General features: G+C 39.5%; 2 protein-coding genes and 2 pseudogenes across 2 annotated transcripts in view; 2 read left to right on the plus strand and 2 right to left on the minus strand.

Annotated features, from left to right (window-relative positions):
- Positions 1 to 2286: 2286 nt before the first annotated feature.
- Positions 2287 to 10313, minus strand: LOC148726887 (uncharacterized). The gene is made up of 5 exons (XM_088726399.1): positions 10256 to 10313; positions 9870 to 9962; positions 7999 to 8376; positions 5016 to 5351; positions 2287 to 2576 (listed from the first exon to the last, which is right to left on the minus strand). The coding sequence occupies exons 1-5, from the start codon at positions 10311 to 10313 to the stop codon at positions 2287 to 2289; spliced, it is 1155 nt and encodes a 384-aa protein (XP_088582525.1).
- A 3676-nt stretch (positions 10314 to 13989) lies between these two features.
- On the plus strand, positions 13990 to 15680 carry LOC148726888 (uncharacterized; annotated as a pseudogene).
- A 612-nt stretch (positions 15681 to 16292) lies between these two features.
- LOC148726889 (uncharacterized) lies at positions 16293 to 18155 on the plus strand (annotated as a pseudogene).
- Positions 18156 to 18726: 571 nt separating this feature from the next.
- The window catches only part of LOC111340531 (fibroblast growth factor receptor 4), a 76507-nt gene continuing 71372 nt past the window's right edge, over positions 18727 to 23861 (minus strand). The window contains exons 17-22 of the mRNA XM_088727617.1: positions 23630 to 23752; positions 22561 to 22631; positions 22413 to 22453; positions 22106 to 22202; positions 21921 to 22020; positions 18727 to 19690 (exon numbers count right to left, since the gene is read on the minus strand). Coding sequence (XP_088583743.1) covers positions 19625 to 19690; positions 21921 to 22020; positions 22106 to 22202; positions 22413 to 22453; positions 22561 to 22631; positions 23630 to 23752 — 498 coding nt within the window. The 3' untranslated portion in view covers positions 18727 to 19624. The remainder of the gene's footprint in view (positions 19691 to 21920; positions 22021 to 22105; positions 22203 to 22412; positions 22454 to 22560; positions 22632 to 23629; positions 23753 to 23861) is intronic.

The raw sequence follows: 23861 nt of genomic DNA on the forward strand, positions 1-23861 counted from the left end.
TGGAATGTTGAGGAAGCGAAATCAGCTGAAAGCGAGCGAACTAAGAGAAAGGTGAGAAAAATTTACCAGATCAGGCTTTAGCGAAGGTTTCATCTCGTCGGGAACGCATAATATTGACTGAGATTGGATCGGAGCGCCACTGCCGATGGCCTGGAATGACGTCACTAGCCCTAGTCTCTGGTTCACTCGGTCGTTCCAAAAATAAACCCGACTTTAAAAAATCATAAAAAATCGCAGTTTTAACCAAACACAAAAATGTTTACGGCATTTTGCTTAGTGCAATAGAGAGATTTAATATGGCTAAAAAAAGTTTTTGGGGTTATAGGCACTTTAATCTTTTTATTTGTACAAATTCACTACAGGCGACTGCCATTAGCTGAATCGTTAAGATGAGCATTCGAGATATTCACTGGAGAGTTGTTGAACGATACATTGGTGAACAATCCACCTAGAACTCCTACTGCTAGATCATTAATGCCGTTATTCATTGATGTTGCGTTATTGCCAACTCCTGATGGAAGTGCAAGGCTACTGACATAAATTTCTCCAAAAGCTTTAGTGCGTGGACCGTCGATGGCGTTGGCAGCTGTGACCGTCGTAGTGGTACGTCTGAAAACCCAGCCAACTGGCTTGACATCCTTTGTTGTACTTCTAAAAGATTATGGCTGCAGATGGATATTGAACCCGGGTTGGCGTGGCCTGTTAGCTCGGAGATTAGTTTTTCTGGGCCGTGTTCACAGAATTTTCTCGCTTTCGGGTTGTCGCGAGCAAAAGAGGTTTTTTATGCTTCTCCAAGAATTTGAAGTTCAGTTCAAAACAAGGAAGAACCTCAGGCTCACTTTGAAAACGCTTTGTTTGTTTTTGCTCTTTAGAAGGTGACAATGGTTTTGAAAACATTTTAAATTGACTTAGAAACCAAACTTTGTAACAATTTGACGATAACAACAACAAACATATGAAACATATGTGTGAACTGCGGTTATGAGGCGTATATGAGCACGATCCTTCGCAGTAAAGCACTATTTGAGCAATAGTGAAAATCAGACCTGAAAAAAATTTCAGGCCTGTACGGGATTCGAACCACTGACCTCTGCGATACTAGTGCAGCGCTCTAAAAATTTTTTTTTTTTTCAGGTCTGATTTTCACTATTGCCCAAATAGTGCTTTACTGCGAAGGATCGTGCTCATATACGTCTCATAACCGCAGTTCACACATATGTTTCATATGTTTGTTGTTGTTTGATTTATCATCGACGGGTTTATGTCCAATTAATTTGATGGCCTGCTCCCAGTTGGCTAGTTAGCTCAATTGGTAGAGCGCTGCACTAGTATCGCAGAGGTCAGTGGTTCGAATCCCGTACAGGCCTGAAATTTTTTTTTTTCAGGTCTGATTTTCACTATTGCTCAAATAGTGCTTTACTGCGAAGGATCGTGCTCATATACGTCTCATAACCGCAGTTCACACATATGTTTCATATGTTTGTTTTTGTTTGATTTATCATCTACGGGTTTATGTCCAATTAATTTGATGGCCTGCTCCCAGTTGGCTTGTTAGCTCAATTGGTAGAGCGCTGCACTAGTATCGCAGAGGTCAGTGGTTCGAATCCCGTACAGGCCTGAAATTTTTTTCAGGTCTGATTTTCACTATTGCTCAAATAGTGCTTTACTGCGAAGGATCGTGCTCATATACGTACAAATTTGACGATAGTTGTTGTGCTTAGTGACGTAGATGCGAAACAATTTCGTTTAGCCTCGTTTTCAACTCGCAATTCCGCGCTGAATACCTCGCTTCGTTAACCAATCAGAATGCGAGATTTTACTCAATAATGCGATTCTAGTTGAAATTTCTCAAAACTAAACGAGGACCAATAAAGTCAGAAGTCAAATCAATGGCCTTCCACTCAACGCTTACAAACTGACATAGAAGCAAGTTCTCAATAGTTCAATGGAAGGGCGGACGTTTCTATCTCTGAGGATTGCTTTACTCCAATTAGGCGGTGTGCACTCTGATTTCGTTACATTTTGGTAGCGACATTTTCAATATGGCGGTGAAAGCGGCAGAAATCGGCAGATTTTGACTGAACAATCCGTAAAAGTTAAGTCATTTCCTTTTCCTTTAAAGACTCAGTGAGTCCATTTAATTTTTTTCTTATTTCTCTGATCCTTTTTGATTTCGTCAATTTTTTCGTCCTCCTTGTTTCAACCAGTCAGAACACACGTTATTTAGAAACTTTCTAATAAATGTATAAATATTGTGTAACGCTGACCTTTTAAAAGCTACAGAGTTCACTTGATCAAATACTTACAGTGCACCGTCACTGCTACCTCTCCTTTTGTTCCATTACCGTAAACATTGAACGGGATGCAGCTGTAGTTCACCATTTTTACTCTTTCACTAGCTGAAGTAGTAATCATTGTATCATTGTCTGCATTATTTATATACTCATTTCCTTCATAGAATCGATACTTTGCAGGTGGGTTGGCCTGTACGCTGTAGGTGATACTGAATGCTTCACTCACAACAACGGTGTTGTCAGTCAGATTTGTTGTCATAGTGGTCTTTACTGGGTGGTAGTCTAAAATAAATTCAAAAGATCAACACTCTTCGGGTTGAGTTATACTTTAAAGCTTATTTTTTCACCTTGAATATGACATATCGGTGCACTACCATATCTTTTACCTTGATTTGTTAATTCCGGCAACGAACCATATTTTACGCAACTGAACTTTTGTGTCAAATATGCTCAAGTTTTCACCGCTGTTGAATGGGTAAATAAGCCTTTCATTGTTATTGTAGCCTCTAACAATTGTTGAGTGAAGTGTTTCTACGCTGAAAAAATTGTTTTTTAGGTGTATTTTTAAACTGTGCTAATAACGTCATCTTAGACACCTAACTACAGTAGTCAGGTTTTAGAAACATCTAAACATCTTTGAGTTCTTTCTCTTACGAAGAAGAGATCTTGAAGATGCATATGGGCCCATCTTGCCCGCTCGGGATTGCCCGTATTGATCCCGTGCAAGAAAAAAGCGCGTGGAGCGGACTTCTACTGAAATCGTATCTTTAGGACAACTTCCGAAATGAAATCGCAAAAGCAGCAGAAGGTCAAAAGAAAGAAAATATTAATCGACACTCTTGGGTTTATTGTGCTACAAACACGGTTGTCTTTCTTTCCCAGCTCTCGAAATAAACAATCCATTCTTGATTCTTATCAAAGTGAAATATTTTTGCGATATAATAAAAAAATACTTTTTTGACCAAGCTTGTTCGGTCAAGATGGCTGGATATTAGTCTCCTTCTTCGATCGTCCCGGTCCATCAAAACTAAAAAAAAAAAGAGCTTGGCAATATCCAGCCATCTTGACCGTATGCTCGGTCACTAACGCACCATTTTACCCTAAAAGGTATCGGCTTTGAAACAGATCGAGGCAAAAGTACAGCTACGCCATACATGTTAAAACACTCATTCCGCACATCTTTAGGATACGCTTTATGTGCGAGGCAGAAGATAGAGAGATGGTGAATTGTGGCGCCTATCGTCAAACAGTATCATTGCCTTAATTTGAAATTTACGCTGAAATCCGCGAACTTTAAACTTTAAACTTTCGTCCATCTTCAAATAAGTGACCTTTACTCCAATGGAAACGACTGCAAAAAAGAATCGAACTTGGTACTCTCAAAGTCCACGGCATAGCAATTAAGGAAAGTAAAAGTTTTCTAGGTCGCACCACGCCAAAACGCGCAAAAAATTTCACAACATGGTCATTTCACATCATTTCCGTCTGTTTTTCATTTTGGACTATTTTTCGCTTTAGACTGTAGTTAATTCTAATTCACTTTCACTTCGGGAAAGCTTGAAGCATCCTCTTACGAAGACTCCAAAAGCAAAAAAAAGGGAAACGACTTTGCTCTAAAAATACCACAGCACTTTTTTATTAGGGCCGAAACTCGTATTAACCATACTTCTTGTTACAGGCTTGCCAGAGCCTCTTTGCGACAAAGCTCGGCACAGCTCACCCAAAGCACTCAGTCTCTCCTGTGCATGTTAGCCTTGTTTCTATGAGAACTGTGCGTCTTTTTAAACCAGGGTGGTTGGAACCAAACTCGTAAATTTGTATAAAGGGTTAAAGTTTCTAAAGAAACTGTGATGCTGTGTCGGTGGGGGTAACAAGGTAATTTGGTTATATCAAATAAGTTGAAATAGTAAACTGGCCACCGTAACGAGTTAAAAAGCTCTCGTTTCGAGCGTTAGCCCTTTGTCAGAGCGTTGTAGCTCATCCCACGAGAGTAAAAACAGTACTTAGTTGAAGCATTAAAAGACACTTGTACGTTTCCTTGATTTTCTGTCCTTGTTTACGTATGTACCGCTTCGCTAGTTTAGATTTCAAGATAACAGATAGTTAGTAGTTTCTTATGTAAAAAAAGAATCGCCAAGGACTCTGCAAGGAAGGTGAAAGTAAACCTTTCCTTCGAAACAAAGTAGTGAAAAGCGAACGAAAGTTCAAAACTATGCCTTTCTATAAAACCAAATTGAAATTGGTGAGAAAACTGGCGCCCGAGACCCCTTAATGACACCTTACAAATGGTCCACGGATTTTTAATTCGGGCCTATTCAATGCCTCTAATTAACATTCAACAAGGAAAATCGGTGAGTGCCGACAATGTAACGAAAAAAAAGTTAAGTGTAATCATTACTTGATTTTACATTTAGAAGGGAGTCAATGTTATTTTCAAGAAGTTAAAATCGACTCTCCAAAAGCAAAACACAAAGGTCAGCACCTCTTAAATTGTGATATCTTTTAGTGTTTTCTTTTTTTTTTTTTCAAGCAAGAAACATGTTTAAGAAGCTGTTATCTGATTCCTTCGCGTAGGTTAAGAACTAGTTCCAAGCAGTTTTCCCTGGAGACCGAAGAACGAATGGTGGACGTTAACCTGGGTAAATTTTCCCGCTGAGGTGTTTTGTAACTCTGTGTAACGGGGAACAAGAAATGACGGCGAACAGTTCAAAGTCAACTTACTTTGTACAAAAACATAAAGAATCGTACTATCAGGGCTTCCAACACCATTACTTGCAGTGCACCTGTAGCCATCTTCTTCTTTTTTACCAATGACGAGGAGAGGGACAGACACAGGTTTGTTGTCGGAAACTCTTGTCCAAGTGATATTTGGTGTTGGATTACGCTCAGCCACACATTTTGGATGAAATGTGTCACTTTCATTCAGGGTCTGATGTGTAGCTGATCGTTGCTGCATCTGTAATCTAACCATCTTAGCAGAATTAGTTTGTTGAGACCTATACAATGTATGCCCAACCAAATAACCTAAAACTCTATCTTCTTCCCAATTTTGGAGATCTGTTCAATCATGTAGAGCTAAAACCCAAAAGGGGTTTTTTTTTTTTACTTGAATGACTCAGCAGCGCCGCAGTTGAGTTTCTTTTCTTTTTTTTTTGCATCATTCTAAAATTTGCAAAGTTATCACACTAGCTGCGTTTAGTAACTGAATAAAATAATTCCGAATGAATTACATCATTCTAGTTTTTTTTAGAGAGGCTACCGTAAATTTTAAAGCGCTCGTTCATTCACTGTCTCATACCATGTAGTTAATCCCATGCAAACGACTAAAGCAAGATTAGTAACTATTGTTCTTTACTCACTGACCAGCATTTCTTTATTAATTTTTAAGAGCTTTAAATCACAATTGAAATGTAAACCCTAATTTTAAACATATCTTCAAAACTGTTGCTCAGCTTTTGTTGACCTTTTCTTTTCTGAGCAACTCGCTCACAAAAGCGAGCTCTTCACCTTTAAACTCCCCAATATCAAATATTTTTAATATATGTGTATTTTATCTACTGAAAAGACTTGACGCTTCCACTGAGTTCAAAATCTCAAACCACCCAGGGAACTTTTAAACTCCTCACCCCTTGGAAGGCATTTTGTTAAATTCAATTATTCCCAGGCACGGACGACGAAATGCCCGTGGGTTGCCCTTGTAGACGTTGAACCTTTGAAGTGATCAGCCCATAATATATCAAACCTCGACGATTTCATTTGTTTAACTCGAGTCATCGTATTTTTCACATTGCTCGTTTCGCCAATTCAGTGGTTCTACTGGGCATAATTCACTCATTCAAACCCTAAAATTCTCTCTCTTAGAAACAAGATTTAACTGGTTAAATGTTTTCTATAGAAAGCGAGATACTTTTTGTGTTTCCCATGATACGCCAACCACTCTGATTTGATCCTTTTACAATGGAAATTTTTTTTACCAGTGAGCATCCCTGTTATGAGAGGTAGTGATGAACTGAACATTAGATTGTTTACTGGAAAATGTCACTTAACTGGCATGGGGAAATCCTGATAAACAGTAATAAGTAGTCACGTTAAGTTTTACATCAGCAAAGTACCGTCTAAACAGAAGATGTAAATAACGGTAAAGGAATGGATATTTAGCATGGCAGCCGGAAAAGTTATATAGCTTGCTAAGAATTTCAATCCTCGTCAAAAGAGCAACGAGAAAAGTCTGTAGCCAGAGGCGAGTGGTTTACAAACTTATCGCGTGTTCTCCCAACATCTCGCGTGGTTGATTACGCCGGTGAACCGATAGAAAGTCTGGCTTATTATAAAATGAGTTTAAAACTTTGAAAGGCAGTCGCGCGGATGCCACTTTTTTATACTTGATCATTAGTTCTAAATGCACATGATATTTGTTTAAAATGGTGCAGAAAACGTAGAAGGTCGACAAAAAAACTCGGAAAAGTTCACCCTTGAAACAACAGGACATCCAAGATTATGACTTGCATTGACAAACGTAATTATATTTACATCAACTGCGTCTTTATTACTACTAGGGATTCCTAAGGAAAATTCCAACTTTAAAAAATTTGGTCGCGGCCATAGTCTCATAATCTCCTTGAAAAACACTTCCAACATTCAGTGCAGGCGCTTGTTATCAGGCTCTGACAATCTAAACAAAGGTCCTCTAAAAGAGTTTCTAGTTACTGGTTGTTGTTGTCGTTCTCTTATTTTACCAATAGTTTCCAAATTCGATTCGCTATGTTCTTGGAAACTTTAATCTTCACAAATTTTTATAGCACACGGTTATCCTTGTCTGTCTGCCAAAGTGTTTCAATGAGCAATGGATTCAGCTGCAAATTTTGACATGGGATAAATTGTAAAAAATTGAAGCGCTGAGTTTGTGCCTAAACGATTTGTTCCTTTGTTTATCTATACATAGTACAAGCTCTAAAAATAAGTTTTACGATGAAAATTAATCCGAAAATAAATCCCGATACGTTTTGGTTCTCACTTCATGAGATTGCTCCAAAAGTTTCCAGAAAGTCACCGGCAGGATCACTTACTAATAAGAGCATATTATTGTCACTCATTTTCTTGTTTCTCTGTTACTCATTACTGCATTAATCTTTTTCAAGAGAAGCCTATAGTCAAGATCACTGTGGTCTCTTGTTCTGAAGCGTATATTCCTTGAATTTTTGGATGATACCCGTTTGGCAGTGGCGGCCAGCAGCCTACTGTCAACCACAGGAACAGAAAGGTTTTTAGTTAAGAGATACAGAAAGTAAAATGTCTTCAGTCCCACCAAAGAAATCTAAATAACAACAATGATCAAATTCGTTATTGAACGAAAAGAAGATATTGTGCACATATACCAAATCTGCTGGGATGGTGACACTTCATCTAAATTCAGTCTATTCTCTTTAAAGTACAGTACTGTTAAGAATTTTGTCACTTACTAATTCTGTTTGCACCAGCATTTCACACAGCTGTCCATCATACACACACACACACACGCACACACACACACACACACACACACACACACACACACACACGCACACACACGCGCACAAACACACACACACACACACACACAATAATTTCATCACAGACTAGCTGGTACCATAAATAACAGTAGGAGATGTTATAGATCAAATGTTCTAAACACATCAATCATTTATAATCATTTTAGTGTTAGAGCTGTTTGTTAAGTTCCTGTACTTACACAGCACTGAGAGTTCAACAGAACTTGTAACCATTTGGAAGTCGCTTTTAGTAATCTGATACTGATATTTTCCACTGTCGGATCTTGGTATTCCAGTTATTGCCACTGATGTTTGACTCTCTGACATTATTTGCAAATGAAATCTATCGCCGAATTCATTGTTAAATTGTGGGTTGTTGTTTGGGTATTTAATGACAATCATTTTTTGGTAACCATTGGTCAAAACTTTCCAAATTCGAAGTGAAGTCTGCCGGAAGGTCTCATCAAGGTTGTAACTCCAGCTAAGTGTGATATTGTCACCTTCCTTAGCATTTTGTGGGCTTGCTGGTTCCTGAATAAAATATGGCTGGGTCTCTGAAAGATGTCATGAAGAGATAAAATTCTGATAATGGTTACCTTTAATTCATGCACATCATTTGTTTGAATACCATCATAATATCACCTTCTGCAACATTCTGTTTAAACGCTATTACGAAAACAAAAACTTCGTCGTTACAAAATTTTCCATTCTTTTTCCAAAATACCAAACCAAATTTTTTGCGCGCTAATATCGCTATAATCCTAGTAAACTCTATACATCAGAAAAAAGCTTGATAAATGCAGTTTACGATAATAATATTATTTAAGCAAGGTTTAGATAGTGTCAGGACCTGATAAGGAGCGGAACGACCGAAGATTCTTCCATTGAATTTATCGGATATCGGATGCCGCAGGACAAGCAGAATGGCAGCACAGTCTTCATTTCAGATCGTAATGCAACTGCAGATCACAGACTGGGTACAAAACGCAGACTAGGTACAAAATGGAGACTGTAGACTACATACTGTAGACTGAGTAAAAAATGCAGACTGAAAATTTTAAATGCTTTCCACATTTGGTATCCGATGTGGTTTTCGGTTTTTCCTATTTGGCTCCCGGTCCCTCTTCGATCTGACTGAGCAGCAATTATGCGCCTCCGCTAATCTCAAATAGCCGCGAAAAGCAAATGTAAAGAGGTATGCGTGAAAAACCAAATGTCACCAAATGATTTATTTTAGGTGAAATATCATGGGGATCCGTAAGAGGTCATTCGTCTTGAAATTTGACCTCGTATATTACCACAGTAAACGTCTCAGCAAGTTTCTGCTGACTCGGTTACACATGTGTTGATTGCGACGAGTATTAATCAAAACTACCTCGAAGAAAAGGCGAATTACATTTCACTGTCGCGGCATTACTTCGGAAAGTTTATAGAGGCGTTTTGGTATTATTCCGAAGAGTCGATATGAGTTGGTCTGCCGTTGACATATCGATTTGTTTACATCTGAGGGAGTGACAAATTTGCATATTCTAACCCTTAGAGTGCTTGTTCCACGCTTTGCGTACTCACGGATAATAGAAACTAACCACATCTTAATTCGCAACAAAAATTTACGTAAATTTCGTTTACTCTGATTCGATAAACTTGGATTTGATATTTAAATACCTTATGATGAGAAGTCTAATGAACAAGTTTTATGACTCGCTGACTTCAAATGAATCGCACATGAAAAATAGTTTGTAATTTTTTTCCCTCATCAAAAGAAAATGCAGTATTCTCCTCAATAAGTAATAAAGCAGAGGATATCACATAAGGACAAAAAGCGCTATATTTAATCGATGTAAATACTAGGTATTTGTATTGGAAAAGTTGAACCACCTTGATTCTGCTCTTAGTTTCTTTAGCTTGTTCATCTATGTAATAATTGAGTAGCTCTTTGGCAGTTGATTGACCCGCCTTGACTTTCAAATTTGCTAAGTGTGGGTCAACTTATTCTCAAATTTTGTCATGAAATGGCCAAAGTATTAGTTTCAGAATATCTACTTACGCGGTCTAGACAGACTACGAGAAGGACAATATTGAGGAGACAGGGCGTTTGCTCCTGCTGCACCAGCTCTTCCAAATGCTTTAACAGCCAACTCTAGGGCGGAGAAGGATGAAAGCTTAATTTGATAATGGAAATAGGTTCGCGATGGTTTACTTACTGAAGAAAATGTTTCATAGGAAGTGATATTAGACTACTTCACCCAGTTTAGACAAGAGGTCACGTTGTCGTTTAAGTTTCTAAATTCACCGTACGTTTCAGACATTTTCCCCCATGAAGCCTTCGCCCATTTGCTCTTTCTATTTCGTAAATGAAATAGATCTCTGCATAGTTTTGGTGCCTCAACAATCCACTTAAAAGAGATAGGAATATCGAAAGTTGTCACCTACCTGAGTAATGGATTACACCAAGAAGTACAAGGAATCGACAAACGAGGACAAACTTCATAATGGATGTCTTATTTTACCAAGAGAATATAACAGTATTGAGCCAAAATGTCTGTTTTCCAGCTATAGTTTCAGCTTATTTCCTCCTACGTGACATAAGAACGACTACGTAATTAAAGTTACCCATAGTTCTCTTCGCCTTTCATGGTACGATAGTTTTATCACTGAGTGCCGATAAATAAGCAAGGGTTAACGCAAAAAAAAGGTGGTTTTTACACAAAATGAAGAACACAGTGGTTTTGACCGAATTAATAGGAACTGAGAATAAAGAGCCTAGTCGTCAAGTGTTTGATTTTTCCCAAGTGATATTCCCGGAGTTTCAAACTTTATCTCAGTTGTAACATGAATAAGGTCGTCGTTTTGGTTACAAAGAAAGATAAAAGCTTACTTGTTTCAAATACCTGTGCAAAAGAGTAAAACATCGAAAATCGCACATAGTAAAAGTTTTGAGCTCTCTGTGAACATTTCGATCGGCTGGAGTGATCGTCCGGGTGAGCGAATAGACCTGAGAAAAACTGCTGTCGTTGAGGATTTGTGACGTTTCGACGACCTTTGCCGATGGTATCACCACAGTGGATTGAATAGTTGTTGTAAGTTTAGTTTACAATGTCCAGTTTATTTCAAATGAGAGGTTAGTTTTACCGTGATGTTGCTGCTGCACATGTACCTCTGGCATGGGAGAGAAACATGTACACGAATAAATGATACCACAGGGTTCACTATTTGGTCCGCCGCTGTTCAACCTTATATCTATGATCTTTTGCAGTTTTCAAGAGACTCGGCATGTGAAATCGTTTGGATGACAACCAGCTGGATTCGTAATAAACCTGTGAAAGTGATAAATGAGATGCAATGAATATATGTAGTTCATATATTTTGAGCTGCGGTATTAGATACGTATGATGTGCGATCCTCGCAGTAGATGGCGCTATTTATGCAATAGCGAAAAATCAGACCTGAAAAAAATCACGCCTGTACGGGACTCGAACCACTCACGGGTTTATTACGAATCAACTTAACGGCCTGCTCCCAGTTGGCTTGTTAGCTCAATTGGTAGAGCGCTGCACTAGTATCGCAGAGGTCAGTGGTTCGAGTCCCGTACTGGCCTGATTTTTTTCAGGTCTGATTTTTCGCTATTGCATAAATAGCGCTATCTACTGCGAGGATCGCACATCATACGTATCTAATACCGCAGTTCAAAATATATGAACTTCATATATTCATTGCATCTCAATTTCCAATTTATTACTGCCACGGGCGACTGATTATCATTATTGGTAAGGAGAAACTGTAACCGCACAATTTTCAACACGAAACGAAACGAAACGACACGGTTAAAAACTGCAAACTAAACTAAATACACAATGAACGCTACACGAAAACAACGACGAAAACTACATAATACAAAACTTACATTGGCACGAGTTCCATATATATAACCTCATACATTAATTATGCATGCAGTTCATTTCATAAAGACTAAATATAAAGGTTTCTTTGCAACACTCTATGCATAATTAATGATGAGGTTATATGGAACTCTTGCCCTTACATTTGTTGCGATGTTGTGGATTTCCTGCCTAGAGGCGAAATACGTGCACGAAGCGAGTGACCAAAAAAAAGATCGAACGCTGAACAAAATACTGGACAAAACTGAACAAACTACGATGAACAATACGGTTTAAATACATGCTCCGTTACGTAACTTAACGTAATGACACAAAGAAAGTGCACACAAAATTTTAATGCAATTGGCACCACTTGCAAAAGAACAATAAACAAAAAATAATTCGTTAGCGATCTACACAATTTTTTTATCGGCGAAAGTGTACTTTTTTGACAGAACTGATCATATGTAACTTTACGAAAGACTGTATGAAAGCGGTCCTCGCAGTAATGGACCCTACTTATGTAGTAGGTAGAAAATAAGGCCTGAAAAAAATTCAGGCCTGTTCGGGATTTGAACCCTTGACCTCCACGATACCACGACAGTGCATTACCAACTGAACCAACAAACCCATCGAAGGGATATAAATCAATGAATATTGAATATATTAAAATAATGTCTGTACTGCGGTTTCATGAAATTTATGAAAGCGTTCCTCGTAGTAATAAACCTTACTTATTATATAGATACTGATGACATACCAGGATTTTCTCCTTTTACTAAAAAATCATATCTTCACCGTGCACAGTGAAGATACTATTTTTACTTTTCACGTGTGAGGATATTGGTGTGGCCATGGTTACCAACATAATTACCCAATTGCTGTTTCGAAAATGAATAAAAAAAGTTGTCTTTTATGTGGAAATTTCATCAGTATCTATATAATAAACAGAACATTACATGGCCGCTTGGGGATACGAATTTTATCTTCTCGTACTGAAAGTATCCCTCACGAGTGAGCGCAGCGAACGAGTGAGAGATACTTTCAGCACTCGAAGATAAAATTCGTATACCCACGCGGCCATGTAATATCCTCTATTTATCTAGTGGGTAGAAAATAAGGCCTGCGACTCTTATGTTTTCGGTTCTACGATGGTCCCTAAGCGTCATACCCATGCTGCAGTATGAGTCATAATATTGCCATTTTGCATATATCTCAGTATCTAAATGCCATTGTTTCTAAAATCGCACAATAGGAATGCTTTCTCAGTACAAAAGGAAATAGCTCTACTACTCATTTCTACAGAAACTTCAGTGAGACAAAAAAATTAATAAATAAGCTTACACTAGATTGATGTCTTTAAAGCGAAAAATGTCTTGAACTTCTGTATAGCGTAGTCATCCAGACAGGGTCAACACCTAACTTTTCAAACTTTTTTATCGTAGAAATACTTTAAAAAATACCAAATTAGCATCGTGTGATTCGTGTCTTAGAAAAAAAGGCTTAAACTCGTACCCAGGACCAGAAGATAAGTAGTATCTGGTATGCTAAAACCATCGAGCTTTTTGGCCAAATAACATACTATCGTGCAGAAGTAACACGCCAAATATGACATTTATTACCAAAGGGAATAGACTAATTTATGCAGCCTGCGCCGCGTTTAACATTATCCCGGATGGGTTACATCTGGGTCTTATACTGGTGGATACTCAAACATCCGAACATGTGATTTCGGGCCTCTTTTAGTTAAGCTTCGGTGCAGGGCAAACATTTTTCTGGTACATTGAATATATGAAGTTCATATATACTTTGAACTGCGGTTGTAGATATGTATGATGCACGATCCTCGCAGTAGAGAGCGCTATTTATGCAATAGCGAAAATCAGACCTGAAAAAAATCAGGCCTGTACGGGATTCGAACCACTGACCTCTGCGATACTAGTGCAGCGCTCTACCAATTGAGCTAACAAGCCAACTGGGAGCAGGCCGTTAAGTTGATTCGTAATAAACTCGTGATGATAAATCATGTACAATGAATATATGAAGTTCATACATATTTTGAACTGCAGTTGTAGATAAGTATGATGCACGATCCTCGCAGTAGAGAGCGCTATTTATGCAATAGCGAAAATCATTTTTCCGAAGGCTGAAGGAATTTCGACGGATCCTCCTTATCTCCCTTAAGAAGGACTTCAAGAGAGGTGTCCATTTCATCGTTCAGTTAAGTAGGCTGTGTTTACTTGAATTAAGCGCAGTCAATCGCTATAACAAGTCATACAGGCTAATCACATGGCGGCGGGCGAACACCACGTGTACGCGTCTAAGATTAGTCGGTCGTAAGTATTTAGATTGCAGGAATATCGATCTGAACATCACTTGGAAGGCTTCACTTAGACTTGTGTGCCTGTTTTTGTTTAGTTGTATTTCTCGGACGTGGCGGCGTAGTGTGGATAACACAATCCAGTACGATCTTGAAAACATTAACAACACCGCCTCCATTTTAACAACCTTAGCTGAGACCGGGCGACTTGATTCAGGATAATAGAGGCTACCCACGAGTTATCGGGCTCTCTGCTCTCGCTTTACCTTGGCTAAGACGTTAAGACTTAAATCATATTTTTGACGCTGTATGGAGTCCTGTCCTAAGACGTAAAAGAGAAAATATTCGCCATAACCAACAAGGCTGAACTCACTAGTCCCCTGACGGAAACATTCCACTGTGAGGCTCAAGGCAAGTTACAGTGGTGCTAACGACTAGCCCTAAACGCCCTTGTTGTAATACTTTCAATCGGTATGACATACTATCAGTCAGCTCGTTGTGTTGCTCACCGAGACAGCCAAAGTGAAAACACTATTATTTGATTTTCCCAGTTGTTGTTAATTTGTGTGGCCAGGTTGTCACCTCTCTGGCTGTGTATGGCAGGGGTGTACAGTTCTAGCTTTGTCAGCATGGGTCATGATACTCACTCGGCAGAAGTGTTATTGCTCTGTGCCATTCATGTACCATTTGTGCTGTTGCCTACTTTGTATGCTTATAACTACCTTGTGGTATTATAGATCACTTGTTTGTGCCAGATTGTTTTATACTGCCATCTCTCTTATTTTTATTTTATTTATGGTTTAACTTTTATTTTATTTATGGTTTAACTTTTATTTCATTTATGGTTTAGCTTTTATTCTATTTATGGTTTAACTTTTATTTTCTTTATGGTTTAACTTAGGATTCCAATATTGTCTCATGGCTAAGCAGTAGGCTGATAAAACCTTGATAATAAGAGCTTTACTTTTGGTGTAATTCAAGTTCTTTACTACCTGGTGCAGCACCTCAAAGTAAGAACACTTTTTTGTCCTCTGCAGTGCCATTGACACACCGTGTACCTGATAAGGTCAAAAAACAAATATGGTCCAACGAGTATGTAGACTTTTCACTATCGTTAAACAATAGCTTTACTCAGTCAGACGATCATTATACCTTCAGGGTAGAGAAAGGTGAAGGTGGCAAGCCAGCTTTAGTTTTAGCACCTAGTCCTAAGTGACAGACTGTTCAGTCGATTGAACAACGGGTCTCGGCCTTTCAGGTGTTTGTTGCCATCTATTCAGAAAAAGCCCCTTACGATACCCCAACCCTCATGAAGTATGGGTCAGTCATTAGAGAATTAGCATCTCAGGGAGCCAATTGGAGGCTCTATGATGAGAATTTTCGGAGCATTAGGTAGACACAGGGTGCTCCTTGGGACCAAATTCACTCTGAGCTCTGGCTTAGGTCTCATTCCTTTCGTCCCAAACTTAGTACCCAGCCAGGAAAAAGTAGACAACGGGGATCATTTGTCCCAAAGGGATTTTGTTGGAAGTTCCACAAAGGAATTGCGTGCCCAGGATGTTCTTACAAACACCAGTGTTTCAGGTGTGGAAATAGCCACCCAATTTCCAAATGCCAACAAGCCCCCAAACAGCCTATGGGACATACCAGGCCCAAATAAACTTCCCTCCGAAGCACTCACAACTCCGGTCAAAGTTAGGAGCTTAGCAAAGTACTTATCGGGCTACTCAGAGAAGCTGCGTAATTATTTATTAAGTGGTCTTTTACATGGCTTCCGTTAACATTATTATGGCCACATAGAGAGCAGGTTCTAATAATCTCGTCTCAGTATCTGAGCACCCAGATCAGGTTTACTAAGAGTTTACTAAAGAGACCCAGGAAGGTCGTATAATGGGACCTTTTTTAGAACCCCATTGCCTAACCTTAGAATATCTCACTTGGGGGTCATACCCAAGAAAGCACAAGGTGAATTTAGAATGATTCACCATCATTCCTTCCTCTTTGGTGAGTCAAGTAACGATTTTATCCCACAAGAGTTTTGTTCAGTATGCTATGCTAAGGTCGATGATGCAATTCGGCTTATCAAACAGTTAGGCAGAGGTTGTACTCTTACTCAGATGGATTTCCGGAGTGCTTTCCGCATTATCCCAATACACCCCTCAGACTATCACTTACTGGGAATGAAATGGGAAGGGGGAACTATTATGTCGACCGCGGCCTCCCCATGGGTTGTGCTAGTTCCTGTTAGATCTTTGAGGCCCTCAGTACCGCAATGGAGTGGGTAGCTCGCAACAAATTAGCGATGCCTAACATCTTGCATACTGTGGATGACTTTTTGATTCTTGAAAAATCCCATGAAATTTTTGATGCTAGCCTTCAAAGGTTTTTGCAATTTTGTGACGACATTGGTGTTCCCATGGCTCCAGATAAAACAGAAGGCCCTAGTCCAGTATGAACTTTTGCAGGCATTGAATTAGATTGTTTAGACATGGAGGCCAGGCTTCCCAAAGAAAAAGTTGGCAAAACCTTGGACGCAATTCGCTCTCTTCTACCCAAGAAAAGAGTACAACTGAAGGAACTCTAATCCCTTATAGGTTTCCTGAATTTTGCCTGCTCGGTAATTTTCTCTGACCGAGTTTTTATCAGGCGCCTTATAAATGTCACCTTAGGTATCAAGCATGCGCACCACAGAATTCGATTAATTTTGGAAAAAAAATAAAAGATTTAATAATCTGGGAAACTTTCTTAGAATCCTTAAACGGAAAGTATTTTTTCTTAGAAGCTTGGTCAACCTCTCATAACTTGCAGTTTTTCACGGATTCTGCGCAGTCTAAAGGGTATGGAATTGTTTTTGGCAAGCATTGGGCTTATGGTACATGGCCAGACCCATGGAAGGCATATAAAATCTGTTCTCTTAAATTTTTTCCAATTCTCGTAGCCCTCAGCGGAAACAGGAGGGTCCTCCTTTTTAGTGACAACGAAATGTGGTTCATGTTATTAATAAGCAAACAACGAAGGACACCAAGATGCTGGTGTTGTTGCGCACAATGCTTCTGATTTGCCTAAGAAACAATATCCTCTTTAGGGCGCGTCATATTCAAGGAACTAAGAACGTGTTGGCTGATAGCTTATCTCGTTCACAGGTCGATAAATTCCGAACAGTGTCACAGGGCATGGACCCAACACCAACCCCTCTGCCATCACACCTTCTACCCGAGAACTGGGAGATAGGCTAGCCAAGTTATTAGAAGCTAGTCTGGGTGTAACATCTAGGTTTGTGTACCGTCGCCCCTGGCGGATTTTGCAACAATTTGTAAGGGATCCCCTAGGGCTGCAAACTCCAGTTTTTCTTCTTTCCGAACATAATCTAGCCTTGTTTATCGACTTTTTTGCTGAAAAAGCATATACATCCTCTACAGTAGTTAGTTACATTTCGGCATTAAGTTTTCCCCATCGTTTAGCTTCTCTGCCTGACCCCACTAAATCTGAGATGATCAAACTCGCATTGCGGGGTTACAGTAAAATAAACCCTTCGAGGGACACTCGGTTATCCATTACTTTACCCATACTCGAAAATATCATCTTGGCCTGCGAGCACACAAAATTATCCTTGTATAGCACAAAATTAACTCGGGCAATGTATGCAGTTGCTTTCTTTTCGGCCCTTAGGGTTGGGGAAATTATTTATCGGTGCAGTCAACCTTGTCAAACTATCATCAATATCAGTCATGAAAACCAGGGAGGGTACTGTCACCGCATTAAAGATTGTGTTGAAGAACTACAAGCATTGTGACTCTGCAAACCCAGTAGATATTTTCCTTTGGAGAGAGACCAATTTTCCCCGTCTATCTTCTGTCAGAGTATATAACTATTCGGGGACAATTTTCCGGACTTCTTTTCTGTTGGCCAGATGCCTCCCCAATATCTCGATCTTTCTTTGTGACAGCATTAAAGGAAGACCTTCAGTTTTGTGACCTGGATAATTCGCACCATAAGACTCATAGCTTTAGGATCGGTGCTGCTTCCTGGGGCAGCAGCGAAAGGTATATGGGACACACAGATCAGGGATTTTGGACGCTGGAAATCTAATGCATTTCTGCGATATATACGAACCTCCACGATGGGATCTCTGTAAGGCTTCCATGGCCATTCATAAGTCAGTGCCGTTTGCCTATGCTTGCAAGGGGGATACCACATAGGCATAGTAGACTTTCCCAAACATGGTACAGATCTGGTGTGCAGGGGCCTCTGGTATCTGTGTTATGTTTGTCTTTGCATTACAATGAATATGGAATATTTGAGTATGAACCACCTCTTAGATTTACATATTAGGTAGGGCCTACTTAGGAGCAGTTGTGCAGGGGCCAACTGTTCCTAAAATGACTCATGTCCTGAGCATAAATTGAATGTGTAGTCATAATCCGCTTTCATTTAGGAATGGCTGCTGAGCAGGGGCCAGCAGTTGGGCCTTTCGGATAGAATCATTTGGTAGTGCCTCCGATCCACTTCTCTTGCCTGCCAGTAGGTTAACGTTAAGTTAATACAGTAATTCAGTTAACGGTTTGTCGATTCCTTCTAAGATGACATGCTTGAGGGGCGGTTGTGCAAGGGCTAACAGTTTCACAAGCATGATCATAATTTCATTAGTATTAAAATGGCATTAGAGACTAGCTTTCAGTCTATCAATCCCGCCAAGGGGCTCTAGGTTGGTTTACTTGCCAGTTTAATCACGTTGGGTTGTTACACGAGTTTTTGTTCAGGCACTGTGCATTGCTTGGGCTTCCGGTGGGGCGACCCTGTTTCTCGGGTCGATCAGGGCTTTTGCGTGTTTGCCCTCACCTTTGCTGGGATTAGGTTTGTATTTCTGGTTTTACTGTAACTTGATTTGGTATTAAAAATAAACGGCCACTCAACTGAGTGGCAAAATTACGGCAAATAAAGGTTGTTCGTTTAATTCTCCCAGCAAATCGAGCTCACCCCTAGCTATGCACAGTGTAAAACACTTTTTAGCTTAGTTTATAAGCAAGCGAGCAAGAGGCATAAATAGTTTTAAAAAGAAGTCTGCTCATTTTACTAATACTTCTGATAATTTCAGTGTAAAAGCATTTCGAGTGGGTATCACAAACAAATATAGGCTTAGGAAAGCAATATTATGCGCATGATAGCTTTCCTCCAGACAGGTGGGTGTCGGGGCAAAACAGTTTCTTAAAATTAACTAACAAATTTACACAACTAAGGCCTTCCGAGCGAGATCAATCTGGTAAATACGATTCTTTCTTGGAAGGTAAGGTTACAGTACAAAGATATCAAAACGCGTCATCTGATGTCAGAACGGTTTCCTGCCTTTCGGAATTTAGCTTGAAATAAACCGATCACAAATGCTTGATTAAGTCGAGCATACGTGTAAGTTCTTAACAAGTTAACGGGAAATACGAGAGTATACTTTATCGGTAAAGCGACTGAAGAAATATAATAGCGGTTTACCGTTTAAGAATATAAAAAGGACAACGTAATCGTTAAATGCAAAGATGATTAGTCCCTGAGACTTGTTGCAGCAAAGTGTTCAAATCGTTAGCCGATCTTACACCGTGGACGTGCATCAAACTACACTGTTAAATCCTCGACGTTTGCATACAATTGGTTGTCGTACATACTCATGTTGATTAGCCTCTGCAGAGCAAAAAAAAGAGATAAACAGCGTCAAATAAAGACAGGGTCCCTCATTTGTTATAAATAGTGATCCTCATGAGCGGTAAGCTTTCACACAAATTCAAGAAGAATGGTGTGATACCACCAGAGGAATAACTGGTTGAAAGACGCAAGGTACCCTTGTTAGCTCGATGATTTCCCCTGACGTCATCAACACATACTTTCAAACCATCAACAGTGATGACGCGTATGAGGCTCCTACGCGTCCGCAAATACCAGAAGGAACCCATCTCCCAGCTGCGAATAAATGTGATATAAGAACTTACTGACACATCAGAAACAAACCGCTTTGGGGCCTGATGAGTTTCCTTACTGGCTTTGGCGCGATTACTCTCCCCATCTGCACCAGTGATCGCCAAAAACTTTCAATTGCTCACTCAATCATCAAAATGTTCCATTCTTGTGGAAACAAGCAAATGTCTCGCCCATCCCTAAGGAATCTCCTCTGACTGATTGCGATCAACTCAGAATTACCTCATTAACCAACATCACAGAATCTATGAGCGTCTTGTCTGCAAACAAGAGCTATCTCCTTTCCTTAAGTCAGCGATTGGAGCTGACCAATTCGCTAATAAAAAGGGACACAACACAACTATAGCTATCATTTTTGGCCTGAGCAACTTGACACGAGTGCGGATTTTGTCACAGCCTTTTCATTTGATTTTAGGAAGGCTTTTGACTCAGTCTCCCATCGCGTTCTGTGCAAACAAGATGATGTCGTATGACATTAAAAACTGGATAATGAGCTTCCTGTGTGATCGCTGACAGAGCGTAGGGGATTGATGGAGTGGTTACCAGTTCCCTCAATAACAATAGAGGAGTTCCACGGGGGACTGTGCTTGGACCCTTATTGTTCTCTTTCATGGTTAAATGACATCAAACCTGTAACCCCCCAAACCCTACTGATCAAATATGATATCGCAATTGGCCTCAATCGCACTGATTCATCACATCAGGAAGTAGCAACATCAAAATTTGGACTGATGATAATCAGATGAAGCTGAACATGAAAAATACCTTTGAGATGGTTGTTAGGGGTAAAACCAGGATGCCCCTCCCAAAGTCCATGGATGGAATTGCTAGGAGTTAACTGAAGCTGTCTGGAGTTACAGCGAGTGAAGATTCATGTAATTGGGACACTCAATTCAAAAATATGCTTAGTAAAGCGAGTTCTAGATTGTACATCCATAGAGTTTGTAAATACTATGGCTACTCACTACAAGAGCTTACACTGCAATTTGACAGCCTTAGAATTTCACTTTTCACATTTGCGATTGAGGTGTGGGCTTGTGCCCACTATAGTAAATATCTCTCCCAAATTGATAGGTTTTGTAAGCGGGCTCCACGTTATGGATATACCAGCAAATACTTACCATAACTAATTGAATTAAAATCAAAGATAGGCCAGTATGGGAGAACAAAACTACTGACAGTAATCATCCCCTTGATGTACTGCTTCCACCCCAAAGAACAAGGAGCCGTAGGAAAAGAGGACACCCTTATATCCTGCCACGTGTCAGAACTGAACGTCATAAACGCTGTCTTGTGAACAGATGCCTTTTCAATTTTATCTTATTGTTATTGTTGTTGTAAATAGTTTGTAATTACTTTTTTTGATAGCAGTTAGTTATATGAAATTGTAAGTTCAGACGTATGACTCTGAGCATGTTTCTTTTGGTATTTATAACTATTCATGAATAAACAATTTCACTACTTTATGCCGTCGTTGTTTGCTACTCTTTGTTGCGTCTTAATGCGGTTTTGCAATCATCTTATGTAGTGTTTATTACTACGAGGATCGTTTTCATACGTTTAAAACCGCAGCATCGCAGACGTCATGGGTTCAAATCCCATTCGGACCTGATTTTTTTTTAGGTCTTGTTTTCACAATACATAAGTAGAGTTCATTACGCAAGGATCGCTTTCATACATATCTTATGAACTTTAAAATAATAACCAAAGATTACCGTTTATAGTTGGAATATTTTAGTTTGCTCCTTCGCTCGTGGAGCGCTAACTCCGGTGACATAAAAAAAAAGATGGAATCCAAACTTGTCAAAATGAAAGAGATGAGAATATATTACTAAGCTATCCAGGTAAATGCTGTTAAAGTTAAAAACCGTAACTAACTGAGCCTAAGCCAGTCACTCTTGCATAAAAAAGAACCTCTCATTTTGATCACAATTCTCACCTTATGTTGGGTTTCCATGTCCCTGAGCTGATTTTTCAATTCAGTAAATGTTGGTCTTGCATCCGAGTCATTTTTCCAACATTTCATCATGATCTGATACCTGGTATATTTCAAATGATCTGTTTAAAATTTAAAGAAATTTTTCTTGCATGATCAGAGAGAGTGAGTTGAAAAAGAAAACTTACAATTTTTCATCGACGTGTTGTGGTTTAGGCATCCTGTATCCCTCCTGAAGTAAGTTTGCAATTTTTCTTCCATCTATTCTTGGGTAAGGTGAACCACCTGGAAGAACCACAAAACCATCGAAATAAAATTGTAGCGCTGTAACACTACCCTGTGTAACAAAGATTGTAAAGGGAAGCTCATTGCGCTTGTCCCACTCAACAGACAACATTGTTCAATTAAATGTAGTAAAGAGCAAAAGACATTGTTTAATTAAAGATAGTACAAAGCAAAAAAAATCTAGTCTCATAAACTTCCATTCGATAATACCTATGGTAAAAATCTCGTAAAGCACAACTCCATAACTCCAACTGCAGAAATAAAAATCAAACGAATATAAATTAAGTGACTGAAGACATTAATACGACAACTAAGATAAATTCTTTCACAAAGATGGATAATTATCAGTTATACTTACACATCACTTTTGGTGGTATATTTTCCGTACAACAAGGCCTCATAAGCAGTCCACTTCACGGGAAGACGGCCCTAAATATTTCAAATATCACTTCGTGAATAGCTTAAAAAGTAAAGAAAGCAACCAGCCAAAGACAGTTTTATTTCAAGTTATACTTTGTTACGAAAAATAATGTTGCGTGACATGCATGACCTTCTAGAAGGTTCGCGAAAAGTCATGGTTTGTTTAATTTAGTACATAATGTGTTCGATTCTAAAATTGGTATATTTTGTAATGTTGGTATAATTAGACCCTTTTATGTAAGTAGGATAGGTTAGGCGAAGTTTTAACTAAGTTTTCACAAGCGAAGAGAGTTAGTCGTGATCAGTCGTGATCAGTCAAGCGTGACGGGGCAGTGTTTATCGAAATTGGCGGAGGCCGTGTGTATTTACAAGTTTATTGAAGTTGGCGGAGGCCGTGTGTAGTTTTCAAGTTGAGCGAAGTTGGCGGAGGCCGTGTAAGTTTACTGAGTTACGTGCTAGTGCAAAGTTTATCAAGTGGAAACTACGTTCATTTTGGATTAAATCTTCTTGTTGCTGTTCCGACAACCCTGCGTTCTGTTTAGACTACAAATCACCCACCACGTAAACATCGAACTCGTAACATACTTGTATAACTTTTCCTTAGGCAGGGGCGTAGCCAGAATTTTTCAAAGGAGGGGTGGGGGGGGGGCGGTCAAAGAGGCCACTCACCATTTACACCGCTGCTCTCCCGCGTGTATCAGCGGGCTCAGTCGTATTATCGCGGCATGAAGGCCCATATCAATGGCTTTTACGGCCAAGATATTGTCATGGCGTTTTCGCCACCTGAATATTGTAGGTTGTTTGCTCTAAAGAGGACCTGCCAAGGGGGGATCACGAGCACTCCTGGACCCCCCCTGGCTACGCCCTTGTTAGGGTCCCATCCAAAGATTTCGTGACCGAAATCTGGAATATATCAGCTATATCACAACAATAATTATAAAAGATCATTAGATGGAACGATATGTTAATGAGTAGTATCGCCCCCATCTCCCCTCTTTCTTGATTACCTTAGTCTTTCGTTCATAAATATTTTTCTCCTGCACATCTCTGGCCATTCCAAAGTCTGTCACTTTGCACGTTTCCTTTTGTCCAACCAACACATTACGCGCTGCGAGGTCTCGATGGATGATCTAAGAAAGAATTGATGCTTCAGCAAAAATTAGCGAATGCAGAAGAAAAGACCTGAACTGAATCGGTTCAGATAGGAAAAAAAACTTTAGCAAATACAACTTATGGTGT

This window comes from Stylophora pistillata, chromosome 7 (genome assembly GCF_964205215.1).
Source record: "Stylophora pistillata chromosome 7, jaStyPist1.2, whole genome shotgun sequence".
Lineage (NCBI taxonomy): Eukaryota > Metazoa > Cnidaria > Anthozoa > Scleractinia > Pocilloporidae > Stylophora > Stylophora pistillata.